The 26962-nt window shown below is 43.1% G+C and overlaps 1 protein-coding gene across 1 annotated transcript in view; it reads right to left on the reverse strand.

Moving 5' to 3' along the window:
• Positions 1–26962, reverse strand: part of FRAS1 (Fraser extracellular matrix complex subunit 1) — a 158060-nt gene that overhangs the window by 42889 nt on the left and 88209 nt on the right. The window contains exons 20-28 of the mRNA XM_061356486.1: positions 19297–19449; positions 17084–17230; positions 12522–12668; positions 10869–11009; positions 10512–10652; positions 9745–9888; positions 8945–9215; positions 7741–7825; positions 4663–4989 (exon numbers count right to left, since the gene is read on the reverse strand). Coding sequence (XP_061212470.1) covers positions 4663–4989; positions 7741–7825; positions 8945–9215; positions 9745–9888; positions 10512–10652; positions 10869–11009; positions 12522–12668; positions 17084–17230; positions 19297–19449 — 1556 coding nt within the window. The remainder of the gene's footprint in view (positions 1–4662; positions 4990–7740; positions 7826–8944; positions 9216–9744; positions 9889–10511; positions 10653–10868; positions 11010–12521; positions 12669–17083; positions 17231–19296; positions 19450–26962) is intronic.

Raw genomic sequence — 26962 nt, forward strand, 5'->3', positions numbered from 1 at the left:
AGAAACAATTGTGCATTCTTCACCTATCCACAGTCAAAAATTCACTACTATCAACATCTGAAAACAAATTATCCAGTCTACTACACTAGTTTGATGGCATCCACATGTTCTCTTACATCTTCCCATTTCAACTGTGAAAACATACACCTTTCAAGGGTACTTACTGAACAACAGCTTCTTACCCATTCAAAAGTGTCTCTGTATGGCACCTCCACTATCTTTACATATACCTGCAACTGTTATCACCTCTCCATGAGCAAACCCAGGCTCCAGACCATCCCCATGCTTGTCTACAAGATGGGGGGAAATAGAACTTAATTCAAATTTCACTCATTAACTACTGCACCAAACACACATCACTTTTTTTGCTAAGTTAGAACATACTTGCAGGAAGACTTTTAGATCAAGTATCTTCTCTCGTGGTGGGACTTACACCCATGGTCAAGTCATGTCTTAAATCACTTTTGGGAAACTGAAGACTGCCTGAACATATACCAAAGTCTTTTGCTACGTGATGGGTTTTCAAACCTTCAAATTACTCCTGTGGCTTTTTTTTCCCAAAGAAATATTTATTATATTAAGTCAAGCTTCTTAACATGTGGATGTGAGGACTGGATACAGTAATGGCTTCACTATCATTTTCATGTACTTCAGTAACACTACTTTGGCATTCAAGGATTTTATTATCTCTTTTTAGCTGTAAATTACTTTGTTAACTTATGCTGTGTTGGACAGGCAACCAAAATCCCCATGACCTCTTCTGTGCTCTGGTTCTTTCTTGTAAGTCCAATTGCTGTAAATGTGACTTCTCTTCTTGATTTCTGCACATTCACCTTGAAACTGGCTGTGGTGAACTGCAAAATCAGTCAAAATCCTGACTGCTCCATAGAACTGATCATCTTCCTCCTCATTTACTACTGCACATAATCATGTGTCACTCCAAAACTGATAAATGCCTTATTACTATGTTCTTCTGAATCTGCAGCAGACAGTAGAGAGGGCTAGAAAGATGTTTGTGAACAAGAATCCCATTAAAGGATGATTTCCCATCTCCATTTTGACATCTGTTGTGCACCTTTCACCCATTTAGTTTGTATTACACCTATTTTGCACAGTGTTTATTCCTATATGCCACTCATATGATCTTAGACTGTGTCAGGTCAAGTTTCCCAGCACAGTGGTGAATTTATTTTCATAAAGAACAGTGAAGAAGAAAACCAGACCCTCTGCCAGCTGCCACAGGAACCCTGCCAGTATACATAACTTCCTTCTGACAACTTCCCTCTGACCTCATTGATTTGAACACACCGTGACATATTCAGGCCTAAGAGAGCATAACTCTGGAACAGGAAACAAACTCAGCAGGTCAGAAAGGTCCTTGGATTTCTTGTGCGAGGAGAGAAAATAAAGACAAGCCACACTTCCAAAGAAGGACAGGCAAAATGCACTGCTTAAAGAGAAAGTATTTTCTAAGTGAATGTTCAAAGAATCATAGAATGGTTTGATTAAAGAAACACAGAGTAAAGCACTCTCACAGTAAAGAATTTCTTTGCCATATCCAACCTAAATCTCCCCTGTTTAAGCTTGAACCCATTGCCCCTTGTCCTATCACTATCCTTATAGGTCCCCTTCAGATACTGGAAGGCTGCTATGAGGTCTCCACCCAGCCTTCCCTCCAGGCTGAACAGCCCCAATTTTCTCAGCCTGTCTTCATATGGGAGTTGCCCCAGCCCCTGATCACCCTTGTGGTATCCTCTGGACTTGCTCCAACAGCTCCGTGCCTTTGATACATTGGGGAACACCAGAACTGCAGAGAGCGCTCCAATGTTAATGGGTGCTGAAATGCCTTGCAAGAATCCTGGAGACCTCCCTCAGCTGGATCTTCTCTAGAGGTCCAACACAGACCTAAAATAAATGTCTTGAGTCTCTTCCCTGCATTCTCCTAGTCTCTCAGGAAAGAAAGGCTTCCACATCCCATCAGCAATGAGCAAATCACATGTGGTTACACCTGACCTTCTCTGACTCACCATATGTAGGCCTGTTGATAATATTTTCTAGAGCATGGGCTTCTCATTCCCCATTGGAGCACCACTGGTGGTGCTCTGCCAAAAAATGAAGTACCAGCAGTTCTCAAATTCACTTCACAGAAGCTGTAATTGTTCAAGAGTGTCAACAAAGACAAACAACAGTGCAAATCTTTATGAAGAGATCTCAAAATAGAGGCCAGTTGTTCAGACTGCAGTAGGTCAAACGAAGAGTTTGGATGGGAGAAGCAGGCTGTTAGGAACCAAAGGGGCTACAAAAAGCACCTTGCAGAAAACAAGGCACAACTGTTGTGAAGAAGCAAGCCCCTCTAATTCATAATATTTGGAATGTTGTTGTCCTTTATGTTTTTACGCTTTCACCACAGTGCTCCTACAGATTAATGCCTGAGCTCATTAAATAGGAATCCTAGAAAGGTCCTTTCACACCAGGACTTACTATATAGAACCATCCAGCAACACATTACAACAAGATAAGGAATGTGGTTAAAAAAACCCACACCCTGAGCTTCCACACCTCCACCCAGGGTCCTATTGGGCTCTTGAGCATCCTTGGATGTAAAACAAGGGAAAAAAACAAGTGTCTTGGCACATGTGTGCCTCAACGGCACCTTTTCGAACCAGACCCTGCATGCATTCCAGCTCCCAAGGCTATTCCACAAAGATGGTAATTAGGATGAGACAGGAGCTGGGGATCTGCCAGCTCTACCCTCATACTAAAAGCTGCTCCACTCTCACCTCTGTCACCACCTTTATTCTTCTCTGTAGCCAAGGGCTGCACAGAGAGACTTAGAAAGATAATGAGAGACACAGGAGCACAAAATCAGCTAATAAAAGAAACCAGACATAGCAATTCACCCTCACTGGCATTTACAAGAACCTGCTTAATCAATAGCAAAACAGAAAAGATGTGTTACGAACAACACAGAGCCTGTCCAAGCATTTTTACAGTCCTTCTGATCTGATACAGGCTCCTTAGGGAGTGATGTGGGTGAAGACAGCACAGGCAGGGCTGCTCTTATTCCAGGAATCTAGTAAGCCAGCACCAGCCTTGAAAGCAGCCACTTTTTCATTCCCAGACTGATGAGCGAGACGTGTCTCTAATGAGCATTAATTACTAGAGCAGCTTCAGGAGAACCTCAGGGTCCAAATGGGATCAGACCCCCCTTGTGCTAAACACCCAGACCCATGTAGCGGTTGTAAATCTTACATAGAATGTTCATGCCCAAGTTGCTGTGAAAGACGTCTAATACAGCAGAGAAGGGGACAAAAGGGTAATATCTCCTGATTCCTTTTCACTGAGTGAAAGCACTCAAAAGATGGTGTAATTCTCAGATCCACACATACAAAACCACTGAAAACAGTGGATCAACAGCTCTGTTTTTCATCACTCTTTCCCATTAACTACAGGGTAAGGGAATTTCCAGCTTTCTTTTTTCCTTCTATTTTATTACAATATTAAAATGAACTGAAATGCTTATGAGTACTTCAGCAACGTTATTGTTGTCAAGGTTCCACCACACATAATGTATGCTTTTCACACCTTGTTTGGCTGGGGTTTGTTTAATAAACAAATGGAAAGCATTAAAAGCACCACTGCTTTTAATTTTACTGCTGTAGTCTCTATAAAAGCAGGAAATAAAAATTAAAGCACTCCTGAATAATTTATGAATTTAGATATCTGTTCCCTGTCCTTAGGGAAGTTATCAGGCACAAAGATGCAACAAGTGAAAGATTTCAGCACAGCAGAACTCCTGACCTTGGAAGACACCACCACCACCAAAGTACCAGTGATAGACCTTAACAGTCAAGTTGTTTGAGTTCATGCACGGTCCTTTTGTTTCCCATCACACACACACCAGGCTGAGAGATTTGCCTATCTCATCAGCCTTCCCTCCTTGCCATCCACTCCACTTTTCTCTTATTTATTGCCCTCACCAGTACAAAACTCACCTGCAACTCCAGAAAATCTTTTTTTATCAAATAACTATAGACTTTGTGTTGTCAAAGTGGCTAAACTGGAGCTGAACCATTCCTGTCGCAAACGAAAAATTCAGGTAACCTCCAAAACTCAATCAATCCACTGCTTTCTCCTGCCTCTGACCAGAGCCTGTCAGTAATGCAGGATTAGTGACACCTCAGGGACATAATGATACTTCTCCAGATATCTAATTTGCCTGCCACTGCTAGGCTTTGCACTTCTTCGAAGACAGGCTGAGAGAGCTGGGCTTGTTCAGCCTGGAGAAGAGAAGGCTCCTGGGAGATCTTAGAGCAGCTTCCAGTGCCTAAAGGGGCTGACAAGAAATCTGGAGAGGAGCTTTAGACAGGGGCAGGTAGGGACAGGACAAGGGAGAGTGGCTTTAAACTGAGAAAGGGGAGATTTAGATTAGCTATTAGGAAGAAGTTCTTCCCTGTGAAGGTGGTGAGGTCCTGGCACAGGTTGCTCAGAGAAGCCATGGCAGCCCCATCCCTGGCAGTGTTCAAGGCCAGACTGGAGCGGGCTCGGAGCAACCTGGTCTAGTGGAAGGTGTCCCTGGCTGTGGCAAGGGGTTAAAACTGGATGACCTTTAAGGTCCCTTCCAACCCAGACCAGTCTGTGATTCTATGTCACAGCACATACCTTGGGAACAACCTTAATGTGGAACAGGATGTTCTGGAAGTGGTACCCATCACTGACTTGCAAAATAACTGCATCATCCCGGCTGTCAGAACCATCATGAGCGTAACTCAGCAGTCCACTGGCAAGGTCATCCAGGTGGAACATGTGGACTGCAGAAGCTGAGTTCCCAGGAGGTGTCATCAGCTGCCCGTGACGTGGAGGCTCCAGAACCATCAGCACAACATCCTGAGGATTGTCGCTGTCTCTCACAGAAAGCAACTGCTCTGTTACAGTTCCAATTTCCCCTCTGTGGACAAGGAGAGCCTCATTCCTGAACACATATGGGGCCTGAAACACAAAAGCAGCTCTTAGGTGTTTGCTAAACCATATAAATCTGATCATAATCAAAGTCTGGAATGAAAAATGTGGCGTTAAGGAAATATGCTCACTTCATCCCTGAAAACCTCCTATCTCTAAGCAGCAGAGAATCATTATCCACACCTTCCCCCCCACAGTGGGCAGATCTAAGAATATCTATCAATTTAGACTGATTTAGTTACACTAAAAAAAGATTCTCATGCCACAGCAAGGTTAGGAAAGATTAAAAAAAAACCAAAAGGACATTTATATAGAAAGCAGTTTGGTTATCAGCTAGAGTCTATATTGCCTTTGCTGTCTGCACAGGTAACAGACAAGCGACACAGCTTTGCCTTACTACCATCCATGGAAATCCAAATGGAAACCCGGATCCCACTATTCTGGGAGGTCTACACATTACACGCATGTCCACAGGCTCAACTGGATTGCAGGCACCTCAAATGCTGCAGATTCATGCCTGTCAATAATCATTTCAGGGTGGGTTGGGGATGGAGACACACCACATTCTTCCTGTGTATACCCTAGAGCTTCGGTAACATAGAAATCCTTCAGAGCACTAATGGGGAACTAAGACCCCACACATCTTGCATAAAATGAGTTGCAGAGAGAGAGAAAAAGGAAGCAAGGAAGAATGTCAGGAGAGGGAGAATAACCTACACAGGATGATAACAGCAGTGAATCAAGCTGAGAGGCAGAAGCTTGCATTAACGCTTCTAAGTCAATCAGCTAACACTGAAGGATGTGTTTTGCTTGCCTTCAACTGATAAAGTCCATCTCGAAGACAGCAAAACTAGGTGTCATCAGCATCATTACTTATTAATTTTCAAAGACTCCACAGCCTTATTCAACTCAGAACGAAGATCAGCCAGAGTCCACATTTCTGCTGGTTTAAATCAGTTCTCTAGTTCTTTGTTGTCAAGAAAGTTTAAATCTGCAGTCTCTATTGATCCCAATAAACAGCATTTGCCATCAGTAATACCTTGCGCCTCAGGAGGCAGGTGAGTCCTGGGAACATTTACCAGAGAGCTAACTGCTGCCATCCCACCTGTGTACAACTTATCAGGGTTATTAAGGATCAGCAGGCAAAATTCCTATCATTAAACCTCAGTTATGTATTCTGGGGCAGTTACTGGAGCTCTTACTTAGGTGAATGTCCCACTGTGGTAAACAAGTGATTAGCCTGAGTAAAGATTTCAGCACCAGCAAGAATCAATATACACACAACAGGATCCATATCCACAGTTTGCCTTACACTAAAGGGCAAACTAGAACACTTTCAATTTCCAGAAGTTATGGAATGACTAATATGGAATATAATGATTAAAAGCAACAAAGTGCAATGAAGCACAGAACAGCACCATCAGCTTCAGACACAAACCCATTCACTGCTGCAATGATTAAAAGAAATGCATTTCTTAAGTTACTCATTGTGAGGATAGCTGCTGAGTTAGGCTTGTAGACAGGAAGGAGTCAGCACTAAAAGAGAAAAGGCTGATCACCAGATTTTCAGTTAGTTTTATCAAGTCACTTAATGCCCCTCTGAGGATGTAAATGGGCCTTAAGAGTAGCAGACTCTCATCTACACTTTAAAGTCTCTTTGTGCTGCTAGAATACGCCAAGTAGCCACAACAACTTCAGCTGAAGCAAAGCTATCTGTCGTGGTTTAATCCCACCCAGCAACTAAGTACCACACAGCTGCTTCAGTGGGATGCGGAGGAGAACTAGAAAAAGGTAAAACCTATGGGCTGAGCTAAGAACAGTTTAATACCGAAATAAAGCAAAATGTAGTAATAATAATGATGATGAAAAGCTCAGTGCACACTGCAAAGCCCCCTTGGAAACCTGGATCCCATTACAATGAGTCCATAGTGAACCCGTTGGCAGCAGGACCATCAGCAAGCATGAAAGTGGGCCAGGAAGTTCCAGCACATTCACTGCCCTTGCAAGTCTTGTAGCTTGAGTGGGAATCAAAGCCTGCCCAGAGGAATGGTAGGCTTAGCTGGCACACATAGCTAGTCTGGGCTTGAACTACTCCTCCTTTCTGCAATTCTGTGCCCCCTCCGTTAATGTGTATCTTGCACATCTCTTCATACCTTGCCTTTTAGAGAGCCTTAGAGAAGGAGTCACAAATGTACTGCCTGTACACCATCTCTTAGGTAAGGCACCGCCACAGTATCATGCTACAGACTTTAAATGACATTAACATGAAGGACATGAACACTTGGCAGTACCATCAACTTGCCTAGAAGCGATGAGCAGTTTAAGAGACACACTTTAAATAGCTCATGCTGATTTAATTCCCAACTGTTCTAGAAGAGAGCATTTAAGTAAGTGCTCTTGATTGTCAAAGCATCCCTGCCACAGGGATCAATCACGATTCAATTGCCCTGCAGTAAGAGACTGAACTAGACCATCCACAGATCCAAAGAGTAATTTGAACAGCAGGGACTCCTTAGCCCTCACTGATTATTGCTCTACAATTGCACAGCTACAATTCCCTATACAAGCAAAATGACAAGGGCCAGCTTCTTGAGTCACTTACCCCAAGCCCAGTTCTTCACCTGACTCTTGGCTGCCTCTCAACTAAGTGAAACTTGAGTCTAATTTGCCTGACCTGAACTCCAACTGAGGTTCTGCCCAGCTCCTTTGTTATCACTGCAAGAAAGCAGGGCTCCAAATGGTACAAGATCTGGATTTTTCTTCCAAGCTTTGTTGCATTACCTGTGTTGAAAATGCTTGAATGTTGACCACCTCAGGATGGGAGAAGAACTGTTGATCACTGACTTTCAGGGAAAACTGTCCTTTCCTAAACAACAAGCCAAAATACAGGATAATATGAATTAACAAAGTACTCTTGCAGGACTCAATAACAATAAAAATCTATATTTAGTAAAAATTACTAGCTTAGTGACAGAACATTTAAAGTTTTTTTTCCTTTTTCAGTTATGTTTTTATAGTTTGGGTTTTTTTTTTTTTCTGAAGATTCACAACAATAACAACATGTAACAAAATACCTTTAGCTATGCAATAATATACCTTCATTTCCCTTTAACTAATGTTACCCACACAGGATGGCATCTCCAAGATAAACCATCAATTCTAAATGTCACCTATTTGCTGCTAAAAAAGATGTCACTTATCTGGCTTTGGAACAGAAGCTCCCACTTCTCACCATTCTGGCTTCCTATTCACTTTTCAATAATGTCACCCAATAAGCTTGACCATAAAATAGCTATGTTTGTCAAGACAAGATCCTGACATTTCATCGTGACTACCAGACAGAAAAAAAACCCAAAGGCATGTTACACAAACACATGCCTTAAGTCTAGTGAACATAAGCCAACCCTCGGCATAGACACCCTGGAAGTCTTACTGAAAACAGTGGATCAAAGAACAGCCTAATATATACAGGCAGAAATGTAGAACAATTCCACTGGTATCAGTCTAGTCCCAAGGCTTTATGGTGATGTAAATTAAGTGTGAAATTTGGCAGGATGACTGGCTTATTGCCTTGCAGCAGAAAAAATCTGCTTCCTTGCAACATGCCTGCAATGTGAGCAATGCCAGCTACTAATCACAGTAATTACCACAGGACACTAACAGATCTCATATTGTAGGCAAAGGAGTGATAGTTGAATGCAGACTGTGCTGCAGAGCACAGCAGTGACATCATTTGAACATCTTCCTTACAGCATCAAGAAACTATTGTAACAACCAGACTAGTATATCAGTTTAAAATCTACAGCAGAAAAGTTTTGCACCATCATTTATACTGTGGTACAGTATAAGTACATTGGTACTTAACAGCAGTGAGGAGTGTGTTTCACTGTAAGAATGTTTCCAAGGAGCAAGGAAATACCTGTTCTTAAGACAAGTAATTATTTTTTTAAGGCAAGAACTCTGAAAAAAGTTTCAACAGAGTCACCTGGATTTCTCTTTGCTGTGCACAAAGTGAACTCTCTTCTCCTTCACATCCTTGCAGCTGAAGTGGTCACCTTTGCTCAGCTGCACTGCTGCCCCCCCCATCATGATCACCAGCCTGCCGTTGGAGGGACTGCTGCTGATATGGAACAAGAGCTGTTCTGTGTCACCATCCACATCACACACACGCAGCAAGGACAGGTCTAGGGGCTTTACCCCACCAATTCCTACTGTGAGGGTACTGTTCACATGGAAGCCCAAGGGATGTTTGCTGGCTAAAAACAAAGGGAAAAGCATTACTGAATGAATAACAGCCATGGACTGTAGTAGCATCTTGCCTGCTTTATAATGCCCCATCCATTACTGATAACCACAATCTCACAAGGAATTGTAGTCCATCCCAATCCCCACCATGGTTTTGAGAGGCTTGAGCAAATCGTTTCCCATCTCGAGTCCCCCACTAGTCTCTGCAGACGGACTAGCAGATCTTCATTTAGAACAAAGAGAAGTAAGTACTACAGTTGATTTAGTAAGGGATTCCCTCAAAGGTATTTTTTCATTGTTTTATGTTGATGATGAATGATGCTCGATTGGAAGGACATGCCTCTTTCCTAATGAGGTAGAAACAATGTACATGCAACCTCTTATGAAACAAAAAAGTTGGAGGAAAACGGCTGCCAACATTCAACAGTCGCCATGGAACTGCACAAAACTGAATTCCAAAAATACCACTGAAAGGCCACTGTTTCTGGCCTTATCTGCTGGAAGCCTGCCAGCTCAGTTGCTTTATCATGAGATACTCACCTTCTTCACACTCTCTTGTCCACATATTGCCATAGAAACCCTGGCCACAGGCAGAAACACAGATCTTATTCTTCAGAAATGTGGTGCTGTCACAAAGGTGGCACAGGCTGTCACTGTCACACTCCAAGCATCCCTGAGGACAAGCTGAATTGGATGGAAAGCGCAACTGAGACATTGACAAAAACAATATAGCTACTGGAATGCAGAGCTGTCTCCAGGGATCAGAAGAGAAACACCACTGCTATTTGTGTCTTACCTACCTGACAAAAGCGATCAAAAAGAAGGGGCAAAGACAGAGAAGAGTTGCTAAGAAATTCCTTCCTCATTTAGACTACTGTTTCCAACTGACTACAGAGAACCTGAGATGATCTTCCAAATGGAAGAAATGTATTTTTAAGTAACTGTTAATACACTATTAATACTCTGGATACACACTCCAGTCCTTCACAACTTTTTAACCCAGAAATACAACTGAAACCTTACTAAAAACACGGGGCTAATACCTGGGGCTTTTTTTATACAGTATGTGCACACATACAAACATCAGCAGTCTTCTACACTGAACCTCATTCCTCTGGAATTAGGCACATTTAAATGCAGATACAGCCTGTTATTGAATTCTCAGATGACTGCATGACCTTAACAGCAAGTTTAACACGGCACTTAAGCACTTCCTCTTCACCTCAGCCTTGCAGAGAAAAAGCAGCTTATAAAACATAGACTGCAAGCCTGGTCCCTCTCCACCACAACATGCTGACCGTGCTTACCTGTGCACTTGTGCTGTGCAGGGTCTGGATAATATCGCTTCCCACATTTGGGAACACAGTGAGTGTCCAAGAGGAAGAATGGGGCTTCACAAAGGCTGCACTCATCTGCTTGGTGACACTGGAGGCAGTGTTGATCACACCCTAGAAGTCAAACGAAAAGAGTTCAGCTGAACACCACTTCCAGCTGCTTCCTGCGCTATGCTGTAACACCCTGCAGGAACTACAGCAATATTGTGTGTATGTGAGGAGGTCGGAAGTTAGAGTGTGCCCTCTGAATGTCAGATGCGCACAAACTAGAGACAAACAGGGAAAAATGTTGGCAGCAGCAAATAGAAGTAATGCTCAAGAAGAACTCACTCTGGCATGTCTCTGATTCCTTGTAGAAAGCTGCCGGACACTGTTCCACACAAGCTCCTTCATGGAGAACGTACCCCTCCATACACTGCAGGCAGTCAGTCCTCTGGGGACCTTTACAGGCGTTACAGCTCCAGTCACACTCTGAAAGAAAACAAAAGTCAATTCAGGGCAGATCTTTCTGGGGTGCTTGCCCTACACAAGTGCTTAGTGTTTGGGGTCTATCAGCTATGGGAATATAAGTCCTAGGAGCAAAGAGCACAATAAAAACTGTTAAAAAAACAAACAAACAAACATGATTTGTACTGAGTGACTTAATACAACTCAAGATATAGTTGGGTTTTAATTCCCCTCATTGACTTACCATGTTCTAACGACATCAAATTTGAGCAGGCTTGGCTCTTGTTCAGCATCCAGACCTGCTAACACCAGCACAGTTTTGTTGTCCATAAAGCCTGACTTTATCCTGTAAGTAGCAATGCTCCTTTTCTGCCAACACTGAGTTTGCTGCTCCTTAGCAACCATCCACCCCACTTCATCAAGTCTCATGCTTTCAAATGACTCTAACCAGAAGAAAATGAAATTGTTGCCCCTCACAGGCCAAACGTCTCTGGAAAGTCCACTGGTGAGAAACACCCTGGACCCAGCTGGGATTCAGATTTGCCTTCACATGCCCTTGTACTATCTCCCCTCCAGTGTTCAGCAGAGTCCCAGCCATGTACATGTGCCCCAGGACTACTCAGGCTGCCAACAATATTCCTTGCTCTTGGTGGCACTCAAGAGAGTCTGTATCAGCAATTAATGACAGATACACTCGCTCGACTGATGAGAGATAAATGGGCAAGAGCAGAAGGGGAGGAAAGAAGGACTCACTGAGGTGAGGTGAACTACTCCACTTCATGCAGCATGTCCAAGCCAGAGCCAGGACGACAGTCTTGCCTCTTTCAACACCCTAAATACCAGACCACTGCACCTCTCCGAAGAACCACGAAGTTAAGATGACAGGTGCCACTCAGTTAAATCAGGTTCAGTACTGAGAAAGCCAGTGAGAAATGACCACTGAGCAACAAGTAATCTGTATTATACCCTGGTCTTAGCAGTGCTAGCTGCAATAAAGGCACCTTATCCTCACTTATTTCCATTATGGAACACTCTCCTTGAGAGTTCTGGAAATCTTTCAAGTCATGTGTCTTTTAAAAAGTTCCAAACTGTTGTTTCGGCAGACATCCAGTGATGCAGTATTTAATAAGTCAGAAAGCAGCAGGTAAGTACACAAGGCCCTATAAGCACTCTGAAAAAGCCAGCCTGGTAAGCTCACTCGTTATTCAGCTGACCCATGACTAAATGAATTGCTGGATTTGACCCTTGAAAAGTTTGCTGGCTCACTTACTAAATCATTTACAAGAGACGGATTTGCAATAATCTGGTTGCACTGAAATGCTGAAGTATGTGACAGCAGGCTGCCAGAGAAGAGAAAAAACAGTAAAAACCCTGCAATTAAGCCTGTCACTGAACAACTCCACCCCTCATGCTCACTTTTTAAAGCAGGCCACCTGCACACATCATGCTGCAATTTCATGGATTCTTAGCCAAGGTACTTGTAATTTATGTATCTTTTATTTTTCTTTTTCTTTAAACCAGCAGTGTATTTTTCACCTCTGCAAGTCTTGCTGGAAAAATCCAGGTAATACTGCTGAGCACAGCTCTCGTACTGGCATTCTCCAAACAACAGGACCTTGGTTGGATCTCTGCAAGATGTGCAGCTGGTGGCTGATTCACAGCTCAGGCACTGGCTGTTGCAAGCTGGGGAAAGACAAAGACAAAGAAAATAACTGTAATTACTGATGCACCAGCCAACAGTACCATGAAAAATGTTATTATCCTGTAGCCTCACCACTCCTCTTGTCCTCTCTGAGAGACACCTGTGGAGACTTTGATTTCCTATTCACAGCCTCCAAAACGTAAAAAGCCTCATTCCTTCTATTTGGAATAGACTTGCATCTCCTCACACTGCTTCTTACTCTCCTCTGAACAGGTCAGGTAAAATCACAGAATCATAGAATGGTTTGGGTTGGGAAGGACCTCATCCAGTTCCAACCCTTTGCCATGGGCAGGAACACCTTCCACTAGACCATGTTGCTCCAAGCCCCATCTGACCTGGGCTTGAACACTGCCAGGGATGGGGCAGCCACATCTTCTCTGGGCAACCTGTGCCAGTGCCTCAGCACACTCACAGGGAAGAACTTCTTCCTAATATCTAATCTAAATCTATACTCTTTCAGTTTAAAGCTACTCCCTCTTGTCCTGTCACTACATGCCCTTGTAAAAAGTCCCTCTCCAGCTTTCTAGGCCCTTTTAGGTATTGGAAGACTGTTACAAGATCTCCCCTGAGCCAGGAAGAAGAAACCTTGAATTCAACACTGACCTTGAATTCAAATCCTCCAATAACAGCTTTCCCTGTCTCTATTTTAATTATTTTCTTTAAGCAACCTGTGTTTCATGTGATTCCAGGCTTAATACATAAACATACAGATTTGGAGACTGTAGCAGACTGCTGCAATCCAGTTAGCAAACCCTGGTGGGACAAATGGCCTGTTTAATTTCACTTGATGTTTCCACATTTTGATTTGCTGACAGTGTAAAATTTTGGACCTGGCTGGAGCAAATGAAGATGCCAAGAAAAAATAATTCAGGGATTTACTGAATCTAGGATCAAAGTCCAGAGGTTCACAATATTTCACCTCTCTGATGTCCAGGGTCTAAACTTCTTGGGAGACTTTACTACCAGCCAAGTGCACTTGATGCTGATGTCAGGGCTATTGGCTAATTAACAGCAGATTTAATAGTGATGTGCTATGAAAGACTGAAAAATATTGCCCTTTGCCTATGCACTGATGTCCTGGGTTCAGCAGTAGCAGTCATTTTTCTCCTTCTTGGTAGCTGGTGCAGTGCTGTGTTTTGACTTTTGGCCTGGGAACAGAGCTGATAACAACGATGTTTTGGTTTGGCCAAGGACTTTGTGAGCCTCATGCTCTGCCAGGGAGGAGGGAAGCTAGGAAGAAGCAGAGACAGAACACCTGACCCAAACTGACCAAAGAGGTATTCCATACCATGGCATGTCATGCCCAGGATGTAACGGGGGGTTACTCGGAAGGGCTAGGTGGACTGCAGGGTTGGAGGAGGCATCAGTCAATGCTTGGTCGGGCTGGGGGGGTGAGTTATCGGTCAGCTGGTGGTGGGGTGTTGTATTCTCTTCCCTTGTTATTTCCTTTATCATTATTATTATTGGTGATAGCAGTAGTGATTTGTGTTATACCTTAGTTACTAAACTGTTCTTAACCCGTGGGAGTTGCATTCTTTTGATTCTCCTCTCTGTCCCTCCGGGAGAGTAGGGGGAGGGCAAGAAGGGGGGGAGTGAGTGAAAAGCTGTCTGGCTGGGGTTAAACCACGACAACTGAAAAGCTCACTCTGATTCTGGTGAGATGAGACTTTACAAAAATAATGTGCTGCAAACTGACAGAGGGGTTATGCCTGCTTTATACAAACAACTCTACCTGCCTTGTTTGCAAGTACAATGATGGTGTACGTAAAAGGGACTACTAAATTCCTTGCCACTTACGTCTGAGTGTTGCTAAATCCATATGGAGTCAGACTCTTTGTCCAAGCTCAATTCTGTACTTTTGATAAATCAGAAAAGCTCTGAAAATGCAGGCCTGAGTGTTTAACCTAAAGAATAAAGCATAGCTGGCCACTTTTAATGACAAAACCATTAAAAGCTCTCATAGGATTTCACTCAACTACAGTTCTCTTGCTAAATACTGACATGTTACTTGCAGTAACATGTCAGAGATACGATAATTATGGAACACTATTTTAGTGATATGCTAATTGTGGAAATCCACTTCAATTTGCTTTTAATTCAAGACAGAGTTTTGTAACCACAAAACCTTACAATACCAAAGTAAATGTGAAAATACCCACACTGGTCTCATTGAAGCAAGGACCCAGTGCCCTTCAAAATAGTTACTTTTTTTAGCTCATCTAAAACATGTCACAGAAGGCTGTATTTTATTGAGGTGCAAATGATTTCTAACAAAATATTTACTTAAAGAATCTACCAGCTCTTTTTTAGGTGCTCTGGTGCTGGTCTGATTTCACTTAACTTAAGAATGCTATATGGAAAAATTACTACTTGTAAGTGCTGTGAAAAGCCAACTTTTAAAAGAATGGTACAACATTCCATATGAGGTCTACATCTATAGAAATCAGGTTATCCATGGAGGCATGCCAGAACAGTAAGCAAAAAGTGTATTTGAAAGCAATCCTGTCTGTTTGTTTTATCAGCCTGACTCCATACCTGCATTTTTAAACCCATGAAGAACCTGTTAAGCTTTGCTAAGTTCCTCACACAGGGTGTCACCGAGTTTAAAAATATCTCTTGAGAGTCCATACGTGCACTCAGCCTCACCCTAAGCTTCATCCAAACCAGAGTTCCTCAAAAGTGCAATGAGACTAAAATAAACCTTGAAGAGAGACCAAATTTTCTCAGCTTAACAGCCAACCTCCGTTTAAACAGTTTTCATTACCTCCGAGTGGTAGTTTCCCAGCAGTTGATATATATAGGGACAGTTTATATCTGCCTGGCTTATCAGCAGTACTTCACTTGAAAAGGCACAAGTGATACTTGGAATGACAAAAATCCAGGGCACCAACACACTTTGCCTTGAGCCTCCTGCTACAGGGATTACACACACTTGTTCAAAAGCCTTTTGCAATAGGGAGATTAGAGTAGTTGAATTGGCTTGCAAAAGTCTATTTGTAATTGAGCTACTGAACCAAATTTGGGAAGGGTACAGTCCTTGGGAACATTCCACTTCTACCATGAGGTTCTAAGGGAAGAGCTAACAATAGGAAACTGTTCATTACTAAAGGGCATTTTAATAGGAAGAAAGGTATGCTGGTACAGGTAGCAATAAAAGAATCCACACTGCAGGAGTGAACAGTAAACACCTTGTAGAGCTTGTAGGAAACTCACCAGGACAGTGAAAATCCCATGATTCCTTTTTTTTTTCTTTTTATTACTTTACTTTTTTCATTATTATTGAATAGCCTTTTTTTCTGCCAGTGAAAGAATGTATGGTACAAACTTTTCCACCTATTTCCCTGAAGTTATGCAAGGTATCTCCAGCTCTGCAGCTAAGGTGGAAATAATAGTTTCAGGAGATCCATATATTTCAACAAGAGGTACGTAAAGCTGACAACCATATCAGTTTCTTCCTATAGGACCTCATCAGTAAAGAAATTGGGTCTAGATAGGATGACACACACACCTACACTCAGGACAGCGCAAGAGATAAATCCCTAAATCATAAATCCAGGTAATTCTAATCAGTGTAATGCAGGACTTAACAAATCTGAGTGTTCAGGTTCACAGCAATCCAGCTACTTAAGCACAACTTCATTTTTAGGTGTATGTATTAGAGTGGGTCAAATCAAGCAGGGTGTTTTCCTATTTTTTATGACTCTGGGCCACATCATTTCAGAATATCAAGCCCAATAATTATGTGAGGAATAACCCAGCTGGTGTCAGGGCCAGAGTGAACACAGAGAACTAAAGAGATGCCCTGAGAGATTCACAAGGAGTAGCAGGAGTGGGATAAAACATTACTGGACTTTAGCACCAGATCAGTTACATCAAATCATTAGGAGGTAAAAATATCACAGCTCAGTTGGGGTTGTGCCTGCCAACCTGCATCTTCTTTCTACTGAGGTTTCACACATGGAAAAATGTAGTGTAAATTCTACAGTCTTAATACAGCTTCCATGGCAGGTACTGGCAGGTAGTGGGGAAGCGGTTTGATCGGTAAGAACTGATTAACACTGATCCAAAATTGTCAAGTTTTCACAAGGTTCAGAATCCAGCCATACTTTTGGCCACTTCTCTATGCATCACCTAAGCAACAAGGAAGCCTGCAAAAACTCTCCTGTAGATTTTTCCTATGGGACCCAAAGCCTCTTGTCTTTGAAGTTGATAACAAAACTGTGACTGTGTTCAAATTTAAACCACGCTGTAGGCTCTGTTTCTAAGGCAGCTAATCACCTCTGTCGACTTGTATCTTTCTTTTCCTGGCAAGAGGAACAGTAAGCAGAGGAACAAGACAAGACATGTCAGTGAATACACTGCGGAAAGGAGAGATGGGTTGGAGAGAGACACTCACGTCTGCAGGTCTGCTTGGCATCCCTGTAGTATCCCTGGAAGCAGACTGGTACACACATCCCGGTGTGGGAGAGAACCAGGCTGGTGTTGCAGGAAGAGCAGGCAAATGGACCCCCACCGGTGCAGGTTTTACAGGAGCGGTGACACCCTGTGAGGACAGCAAGAACATGTGTTTCTGCACAAGGAAAAGTAGATCTTCAAGCAAGTTCCAAAAGCTTCTGCAGACCACTCTCAGCATGAGTACCAAAAATTCCTACTAAGTTCCTCTTACTGGTGCATAGCACTCAGAAGCAGAAACACAACCCACCCACCTTGTGGCAGCAGGATTAAATGGCTTTATCTGTGCCATGCACACTAGCTCTCTTCCCTCCTTTCCCTTCTATTTTTACTCATTTCTCTTTTCTTTGACCTTCCCTTCTCCTTGAGAACAATCCTATAGGATCTGGCCCAAGACCCGTCTACCAGGAAAGAGTAAAAAAAGGGCAAGCACATATCAGTACCTGCATCTCAAGCCTTCTCTCAACTAGTTTCAGATCCTCCCCAGCCTAATGTGCTTTATCTGTTAGGAACCATCCAGTGCTTTTCTGACAGCTCCACACCTCCCTGGAGATTTATATTCATCCCTTCTTCAGGAGCTGCACAGCTGCTACCTATTCCAAGAAGCAACACTGACAGGGAACAGTCTATCTCTATGCGCCTTCTCTCCATTTCTCTCTTAGTCTGATTGAAAAGATTTAAAATACCACAGTGGACCAGGCCAATGTATCCTCTTAATTTCTCCAAAGTGGGGGTACAGACTCACAAAATTATTAGGCTGTTGTATTTTTTGATAGGACTTTACCTAAAAATTGATGCCATCATTACACCTCTCAGGCCAAACAAATCATGAGTGGAAGCAGGCAAAGAAATCAGAAAACTGCTTATGCTGCACTAGAGATCTTAAAAGCCAGCACAAAATGTAATGGGTGCTCTGACACAGTCTGAATAATGCATAACTTCTTTGAAATGAAACCTTTATACCAAAGGGAAGAAATATCATCCCTAGGTTGAAATTTCCAGGAAGACAAAATATCTCTCTCAGGGGTCTTTCCAATTAAATGACACACAGATTTTGTTTGTCAGAAACAGTTAAATAAACACACAGCTCCCCGAGTGCTTGAGAGAAGCTTTGAAACATTAATTACCAGTTGTTCGACTGGATTAGGGAATTCCTGCAAATGGAGCATCTCCATCTTAATTTTAATGTGCAGGATTTCTTGTCTTGACTTCTTTCTCTTAAAATAAACTGCAACACCCTTTGCTCAGCATAAGACACATAGGGCTCAAACATGTCTCTGTCAGTCCCAGAAATATAAAGAGGCTCAGATAATAATCAGAATATGAAACCACATTAACAGTAAACACTGGATAGGTGAAGCCACAGAAGGCTGGAGAATAAAATGTGCTATCAGTGCAGCTTCATCCATGCACCTGGAGTGCTGCTAAGCCTAAAAGGCTGGATGAAATCAGCTTTTTGGCCTGGAAATTGGCCTGCTATGAATGATCACCTTTTGGACAGTTATTATAGCAAGACAAGTCTCAGTGAGAGACCTGAGCTGGGATTATGCTCCATTTCAGGCTGCAGAACATCCTGAGAAGGTGCTCCCAGAAACAGTTCTGCCTCCTGTGAGCAGAAGTTGTATAGCCTTTGAAAGCACATATCCAGAAAATATTTTCAAGTGTCAGCATCCCAGATCTCTGCTGGGACCGCAAAAGTTGGAGACTTGGTGATGGGCACCAGAAAAGTTATCCTTTATTGTGCTTAAGAACCCCATCTCTTCCTAGGAGTGACCTCAGGGTAGCTAATTAGAATACGAGAAATGGGATTTACCAGAGAGAAGAACTCATCTTCACCTCCTCCTCTCAAGCATACTGCTGTCTGATACTTATCACACTTGTACGAGTCTGTTAGGTCCCAGTAGGTGCAGCATGTACAGACAGTACAGTACCCTCTGCCTCAAAGACCTCACAGTCTGAAAGCGGAGAGAGGAGAGCAAGGAAAGAGTGCTCCCAGCCAGCTGACAGAGTTAATAGCCAGGAAGGACATTTCTAGCTCCCAGTGTCCTGCCAGCTGGATAAAGCTTCTTTACTAAATAGGAACCATTAAATGGAACATCTCACAAGGATCCAGATGGTCCCTTGCAGTTACTTGAGGCATCTGTAGGGACTACTCACTTTTGCAGGCACCATTCTCCACATAGTACCCCATCGGACAGTCAGGAACGCAGTGATCCCCCAGGAGCAAGAGACGGGCGTTCTGGCACTTCAGACAGATGCTGCCGGTGTCTCGCAGGTTGGCCACACACTGGCGGCACAAAGGGTGGCAGTCTAAAGGAAGCAGGGAATAACAGACACTGTCATGACAGAGGGACAAAACAGAACAGCTAGGGGGAAACAGTGCTGAGAATTCAAGGAAGACATTAGGGATGTAACTTTCAGAGCTCCTTCCTGCTATCTGGTGCACAAGGGCTGGGATAAGGTGCTTAATTCTGCACTTCCAGATACCTGCAGGCTCTTTCTGAAGCAAGGACTAACAGAAGTGAGGTGCTTTCCTTATGCAAGAGAGATGACTATAAATTACCACATTCAAGGAACATTTCTTTCCTCTTGCCCTCATCCCCACTTTTCCTCAACAACCATATTCTCTGCATCTCTCATTCCCACTCAAGCATCGTCTTTCCCATCCCTCAGAGAGCCTGGGGAACTTTGTACAAAGCTGGTTCAAAGCTCTTCACTTTCCCCAGACCTTTCGCTGAATTTAGGTGCTTCTACCTACAGGTTTGTCTTTGACAAACTATGCTGGCAGCTGCAGGCATTCACCTTCCTCTGCTGCCACTGCTGGAAAACAAAGACCACAACCTGTACAGGCTGTAGCTCTTCCTGTCCAGATTTTCGCACACAAACGAGACACCCATACCCTGAAGAGGCCAGTGAAGACCTCAAAGCCAAGCCAAGGCAAAAGAGTCATTTACAGTTTCATGAGAGTGCCTCAAAACCTTTTCCTTTTTTCATTTTTCCCCAGCTTGTGTCTCCTGACCTCTGCCTGAACTTAAGTGCTTCAAAAGGTTTTACAACAAGCCTTTTGTATGCACAACAGTGTAATGTGAGGCAACCTGGAAGCCAAATTAATCCTCATTATGGTAATTCAGAAAATTATAAAGGAAATGACTACTGTCTTGAAAGAAATGGAATTATGAGGCTTGATTTGAGTACCCGGCTTCTTGTCAGATTTCGAGTGAAGGTTCAACTTTCTGCCTTTTGTCTCTTGTGACAGCATTACTACAGATTGTCAGGCAATCTTATTTTACAAGCTGAAGACAGGCTCACATCAGAGTCCAGGGGAATTCTACATCCATACCTGCAAGAACATAATAGCCTGACTTCTGTGCATCACACATACATGATTCTTATCAAACACCGCTGGAAAAGCATGGATGCAGTTCAGAAATAAATGCAATTGAGACTGCATGCAGGGATTCAAGGTCATTAAAACAGCAGCCTCCTTCACCTCCTGACTTTACAGGGTATATAATCTCTTCTAGTTTCTGCCCCATACTTTCAACCTTGCAGATGGAAAATCAAGAGCCAGAGGAGAGGTAAAGGTCTGAGAGAAGAAACATTCTGCTTAAGATACTGACCCTCTAGGTTCTCAATTCATCACTGTCAGGACAGTGGTAAGGAAAGCAAAGCAGCACATGAGCTCATGCTCCCAAACTCAGTGATAAAGCTCAAAACCTCCTTAGAGGGGTTACTGTAAGGCAGCTTCTGACTGCACAGGAGAAGAACTCAATACCCAAGGAATCATCCAATCAATCTTTACAGCCAAAGATCCCAAACCTGTACTGACATCAGAGTGGAAAGACCTGCCATCTATCCGTGGCCTCACAGAAGCTGGAAAGGATCACTCAGCTCAGAGCAGAGAGCAAGAACCAAGATTTCACCCAAAAGGACCTGAGCACCATATGTAATTTGTATGCACAGGGCTGGAGGTGGGGTGAAGAGTTCTATATACTTGTAGTCAATAAATTAACATAAATCCAATTAGTTTCTCATGCTTCCATGTTTACCTGGTGATATGTAGACCCCCCTGATTGTTAAAATGATAATACTCCACTTTAATCTCCTGCCAGAGCTCCTGGCCTCTAATAGAGACCTTTGGACAGATGTAAGTAACTAAACTCACTGAGCATGGTCAATAGGTTCCACAGACAGAGCATAGAAACAATACAAAGAAAACTCAAGGGTATCCAGATAACCAGTACCTACTGTAAATTACTAGATTCTCCCAAAGTAAAGTTTAAAAAGCTAAGCATCTACAAAACTAGGTGCTGTTGCAGTACAGTTTTTCTTTCTGTTAAGAGTTCTTTTTCTCAGTCCCATCACTCTCTTGTTCCTTTCCAAGCCTGTAGATCAAAGAGCACACACCACCAAATAAAACACCAGGACAGATACTCACAGTGAATCTGAGGGACACTGGGGAACTAGTGACAGAGTAAAGGAAGAACTGAGGTGCTTTGTTTTAGAAAAGTTTCTTTAAATTTCTCACAGCAGGCTCTCTCTGAAGCAAGGACTAACAGAAGTGGGGTGTTTTCCTTATGCTTCTCAATAATACTGCACAGCCATATCTGTTCCCTGCTTCTGCCTTTTCCCTGTTAGTCCTCAACTCCAGCTAAGCCAAGTTGCTGCCTGTGGGCTTTGGGTTTTGGAGGTTTCACATCATATAGAATGGTCCGGGTTGGAAGGGACCTTTTACAGCTCATCCAGTTCCAATCCCTGCCATGGACAGGGACACCTTCCACTAGAGCAGGTGTCTCCAAGCCCCGTCCAACCTGGCCTTGAATATTGCCAGGGATGGACCAGCCACAGCTTCCCATTTTTTGCTGCAGGTGAGTTCAACAGAGTTATTTAATAAACTTAGCCTTCTTCCAGTGTCCCAACTGGATTTTCAGGGCAGCACACCACTCCCTTGCTTGTAGTCCCAAAGCCTCCCTTCCCATTTTTTTGAGACTACTGACTTGCATCCCGCTGTCTACACCATCCTGCTACCCTTTAACCTGGGTCTAATTTCCATCTTGACAATTCACCTCTATACACCCTCCCTGCCCCCCCCTTACCTATCCCTTATCTTCCTATAAAGTAAATATCATTCTAAAGTATCACTTACACAGATTTCCATTTCCAGAGTTACTTCACTTCCATACCCACTTTAGCTTTCTCTTAGCAAACAAATACTGCCCTTAATATATGAAAAGTATTTATTATATATTGTTCCCTTGCCTGTCAAGACAAAGGTGGCTGTCTGAGGAGAGAAAAACCATCTCTGAAGTATTTGTGATTGTTCATAAAGGAAACCAGAAGCATTTCTATCTCTCAGTTCCACCATTTGCTAAGCAACCAAGCAGTTGTGTTGTTTAAATACACTTTCCCTCTTAAGGGCTCTTTAGAAAGAAAAAAATCCTGATGCATTTTTTGTATTGTATTCTAAGGTATGAGGTTTAACAGAGAGCATTACTTGAAATCAGTACTTAAAACACCATGCAGTTACAGGCATGTCAGCATGCAAACATCCCCTAACACTTTACAATAAATTCAAATCAGTGTGATTGACTCAAAAGGGTATTTTGTGCTGACCAGGATTTTTGGTTTGATTTGGTGTTTGGAAGGAGCTTTTTATCTCTCTTTTAAAAAACACAAAAGGGAATTTGTCACACAGACAAGGGAAGTGAACTCTGGAAGTGTAAACATGTTTTCAGATATCTGTCTGCGTCTTCTGAAAAAGGTGGGAGTTTCTCTAGGCAGCTTAAGGTGGGAAATCCTGGCACAAATAAGCCTAGACCAAAGCAGGGGAATGATGTTCCATTTTCCTCTTCTTGCAGCTCGGCTGTTAACTTCTGTAGGAGGTTGTACCCAGTGACTAAGTGGAGCCAAGCCCCCAGTTTCCCTCTTGCTCTGCTCAGGGAAACTCCAGCTCTTTGTGATGAAATCAGTGTCTCTTTAAATGTATGGCAGTAGGTCATTAATTTTACAAGGAGCTGAATGTATTTCTTGTTGTCAGACTGTTCCTTCTGGAATTTTAAAAGCAAGACAGAAAGGCTTGTTACAGGGACCCTCCTGAGTGAGCTCTTCTGGTTAATCTTTGAGCATTTTCACAACAGCTTAAGACAGCAAAGGCCCAAGGAGGTGAACAGGGGGGCTGGGAGTTCTCTTTCAAGGAAGATGCAGCTGGAAGTTAAGATAGGACCTTGGGGATGTTTCGAGTTTCATTTCACTCCAGCTGCCCATGCTACTAATTCTGGTAGGTGGTCCTTTGCACCCTGCATCCAGGAAAAGATAACAAGGAAGCCTCAAGATCTATGAGAAAGCCTCAAGACAGGCATATGATTTGTTCAAATCAGAAAGGCCGGGAGTTTATGAGCAAGGCAACAGTTCTAGTGACGGTGCTATTTTTTTTGACCGGTGACTGCAAAGTTTCTTGAAGCTGAAGTTTGTCTTTGACAAGCGGGAGAGGGAAGCCAGTGAGTGTTTTCAAACTGAGCAAACAAAAAAGCAGAATCCCCAATACTCAAAGGTGGCTAGCTAAAGCCATACACACACTCCTGCATGTACACTTCAGCTATGAAATAAAATTAATCAATTGCTTTCTCTCAAAGAAGACAGGCACAAATTCAGCGTGCCCAAATCAGACTGTAGAAACTCATTAATCTTTAGAATCTTGAAGCCATTTTGTCTTTCTTCTGCTTACATCTGAAACGCTTCTTTGATAAACTGCTGAAAACAAGACTTTTTTATAATTTTTTTCTTTTCTATTAACAAGGCAAATGTTCCAATCCTTATTCAGGTAACATGTACAATAACAGCATTAATTCACAGGCAATGGTTTCAAGTGACACTTGGTTTTCTCCACCCTGCATGAAAGATTTTCCCCTGAAGGTCCATAAAATATGACAGATGGCTATAATGCACAGCAGTCCCTATAAGTCATAACACAGTTCTGCCTGGGGAGTCAGGAATTACAGATAAATGGGAAGATAATTGTAAAAATACATCGCTTTGGGAAGCAAAGGAAGAAGCTTTGTTAGACTCTGATGCAAATCATACATTATGCAAGTGTCAGGGGTTTTAATGTTCTCTTTTACAGGACAGCTGCTCTTTAACTGGTAATTAATAATGTGCAAGGGCAAATTTAGCATTTCAATCAGGACTGACTGAGAAGAATGAGTGAAATTTAACAACCTGGATGTGGAGCTCTTTAGCAGAACTGGCAACACATAACCTTCGCTTAAACATCGGACGTGAATTTCTCACAAAAAGCAGCAAAACTCAGACCGCAGCTCTGAGACCAAAGCACAACTTTTTTTAAAGACAACAAATAACTATGAAAAAATTCTTCCCTGTGAGGGTGATGAGACACTGGCACAGAGAAGCTTTGTTGGTTGCCCAGAGAAGCTGTGGCTGTCCCATACCCCTCAAGGATCAGTACTGGGACCAGTATTATTTAATATATTCATCAATGATTTAGATGAGGGAACTGAGTGTACCCTCAGCAAGTTTGCTGATGACACTAAGCTGGGAGGAGTGGCTGACACGCCAGAAGGCTGGGCTGCCAACCAGAGAGACCTGGACAGGCTGGAGAGTTGGGCAGGGAATAACTTGATGAAATATAACAAGGGAAAGTGTAGAGTCCTGCATCTGGGCGGGAACAACCCCAGGTTCCAGTATAGGCTGGGGAACGACCTGTTAGAGAGCAGTGTAGGGGAGAGGGACCTGGGGGTCCTAGTGGACAACAGGATGACCATGAGCTGACACTGTGCCCCTGCAGCCAAGAAGGCCAATGGCATCCTGGGGTGAATTAGAAGGGGGGTGGTTAGTAGGTCGAGAGAGGTCCTTCCCCTCTACTCTGCCCTGGTGAGACCGCATCTGGAATATTGTGTCCAGTTCTGGGCCCCTCAGTTTAAGAAGGACAGGGACCTGCTGGAGAGAGTCCAGCGCAGGGCAACTAAGATGATTAAGGGAGTGGAGCATCTCCCTTATGAGGAAAGACTGAGGGAGATGGGTCTCTATAGTTTGGAGAAGAGGAGATTGAGGGGTGACCTTATTAGTGTATATAAATATATAAAGCGGGAGTGTCATGAGGATGGAGCCAGGCTCTTCCCAGTGGCAAACAATGATAGGACAAGGGGCAATGGGTACAAACTGGAACACAAGAGGTTCCACTTAAACTTGAGAAGAAACTTCTTCTCAGTGAGGGTGACGGAACACTGGAACAGGCTGCCCAGGGAGGTTTGTGGAGTCTCCTTCTCTGGTGACATTCAAAACATGCCTGGACACGTTCCTGTGTAAACTTATCTAGGTGTTCCTGCTCCGGCAGGGGGATTGGACTAGATGATCTTCTGAGGTCCCTTCCAATCTCTAGCATACTGTGATACTGTGATACCTGGCAGTGTTCAAGGCCAGGTTAGATGGGGCTTGGAGCAACCCAGTCTAGTGGAAGGATTCCCTGCCCATGGCAGGGGGTTGGAACTGGATGAACTTTATGGTCCCTTCCTACCTAAAGCATTCTAGGATTCTATATTCCTCTATGACTTCAGTTAGACCAAGAAACATTAATGCATCTATATGCAAGACCACGTGAACATTAAGGGTTCCTATCTGACAAAGAATATCTGTACTAGCCTCCTGAGGGCAGGACTTGCTCAAGTGAGTTACATAGTAAAACTAAGATCAGAGCTGGAAGGATGAAAGGTGTCTCTTTATGTTCTTACTATGTTGCACCTGGAAAGCCTTCTCTCCTGTTTTGGGGACGTAGATCCAAACACTCAATATTGACACTCAGTGATGTCAGGCACTGTGAACCAAGCCTTCAAAATATGTTTCTACTTTGAGAAGTCTCCAGACAGTGGACTGTGTTCATCCTCTACGGGGCTCCAAAAAAAAAGCTCGTTAGTTTGCAAGGAAAGGATGCATCACCAGCCTGCAAGTGCTTTGGAGCTCAGAAAGCCAGGAAAGGTTCTTTGCAGACAATTCATCTCTGTCAGTGCCACATATGTGCAGGTCAAACCTTGCCCTCCACATTGTCTGAGCAAGCCCATTTGCTGTTTCAGCTCCTCATTATTCCCAGGCACTGTGACATCTAGCTAATCCCCTGGGACTTGGGGAGCAAGCATATTGCTCCATGACACCTTGCCAAGCTTATAGGAAACAGCAGTCTAAAAGGGATAATTAAAGCACATAGCATGCAGCAAGCAATAGAGTAAACCCTCAGAGTAAACCCCAAATAATCCTGGTTTATGATAAATGGCAATAAGTTTTTCCAGTGAAATTTACAGCTGGAAGATACATTTCCACAGGCCTTTTTTTCATGGGAAGCATAATGCAAAGTAATGGGGAAATAAGGTGGAAGAAGCAAAGTGCATACAGCTATGATGTGACAGGACACTAACAAATACCATTGTAGCCCCAGAAATTTTACAGGGCAGAGACAGCTCTTTACACTAAAATGCTGAATTATTTCCATACTGCAATTACTCGACTGTATGAAACATTTTTGTTCCTCAACCTGATTTCCATGTACACACAGAGCTGTAGAATACTTTTAGGACATTTTCTTACTCCTCATATACTTCGTTTCCTACCTTGCTTTGTCTCTGCAGACAAAACAATAACTGTTGTTTAACAGGAAGATGAAGAAATGTTTCACAAAAATCAATCTGTAGGGAGCAAAGAAACAAGTGTTTCCTAAAGAAACCCCAACACATATAAACAAAAAGAAGTCTCTGAGAAGGGGAATAATCTACCTTAAATTGAGAACAACAGCCTCTCAATGGGTGTATTTATTATGCCT

This window comes from Neopsephotus bourkii, unplaced genomic scaffold (genome assembly GCF_033783945.1).
Source record: "Neopsephotus bourkii isolate Nb327-2 ecotype Australia unplaced genomic scaffold, CSIRO-AGI_Nbou_v1 NB_107, whole genome shotgun sequence".
Taxonomy (NCBI): Eukaryota; Metazoa; Chordata; class Aves; order Psittaciformes; family Psittacidae; genus Neopsephotus; species Neopsephotus bourkii.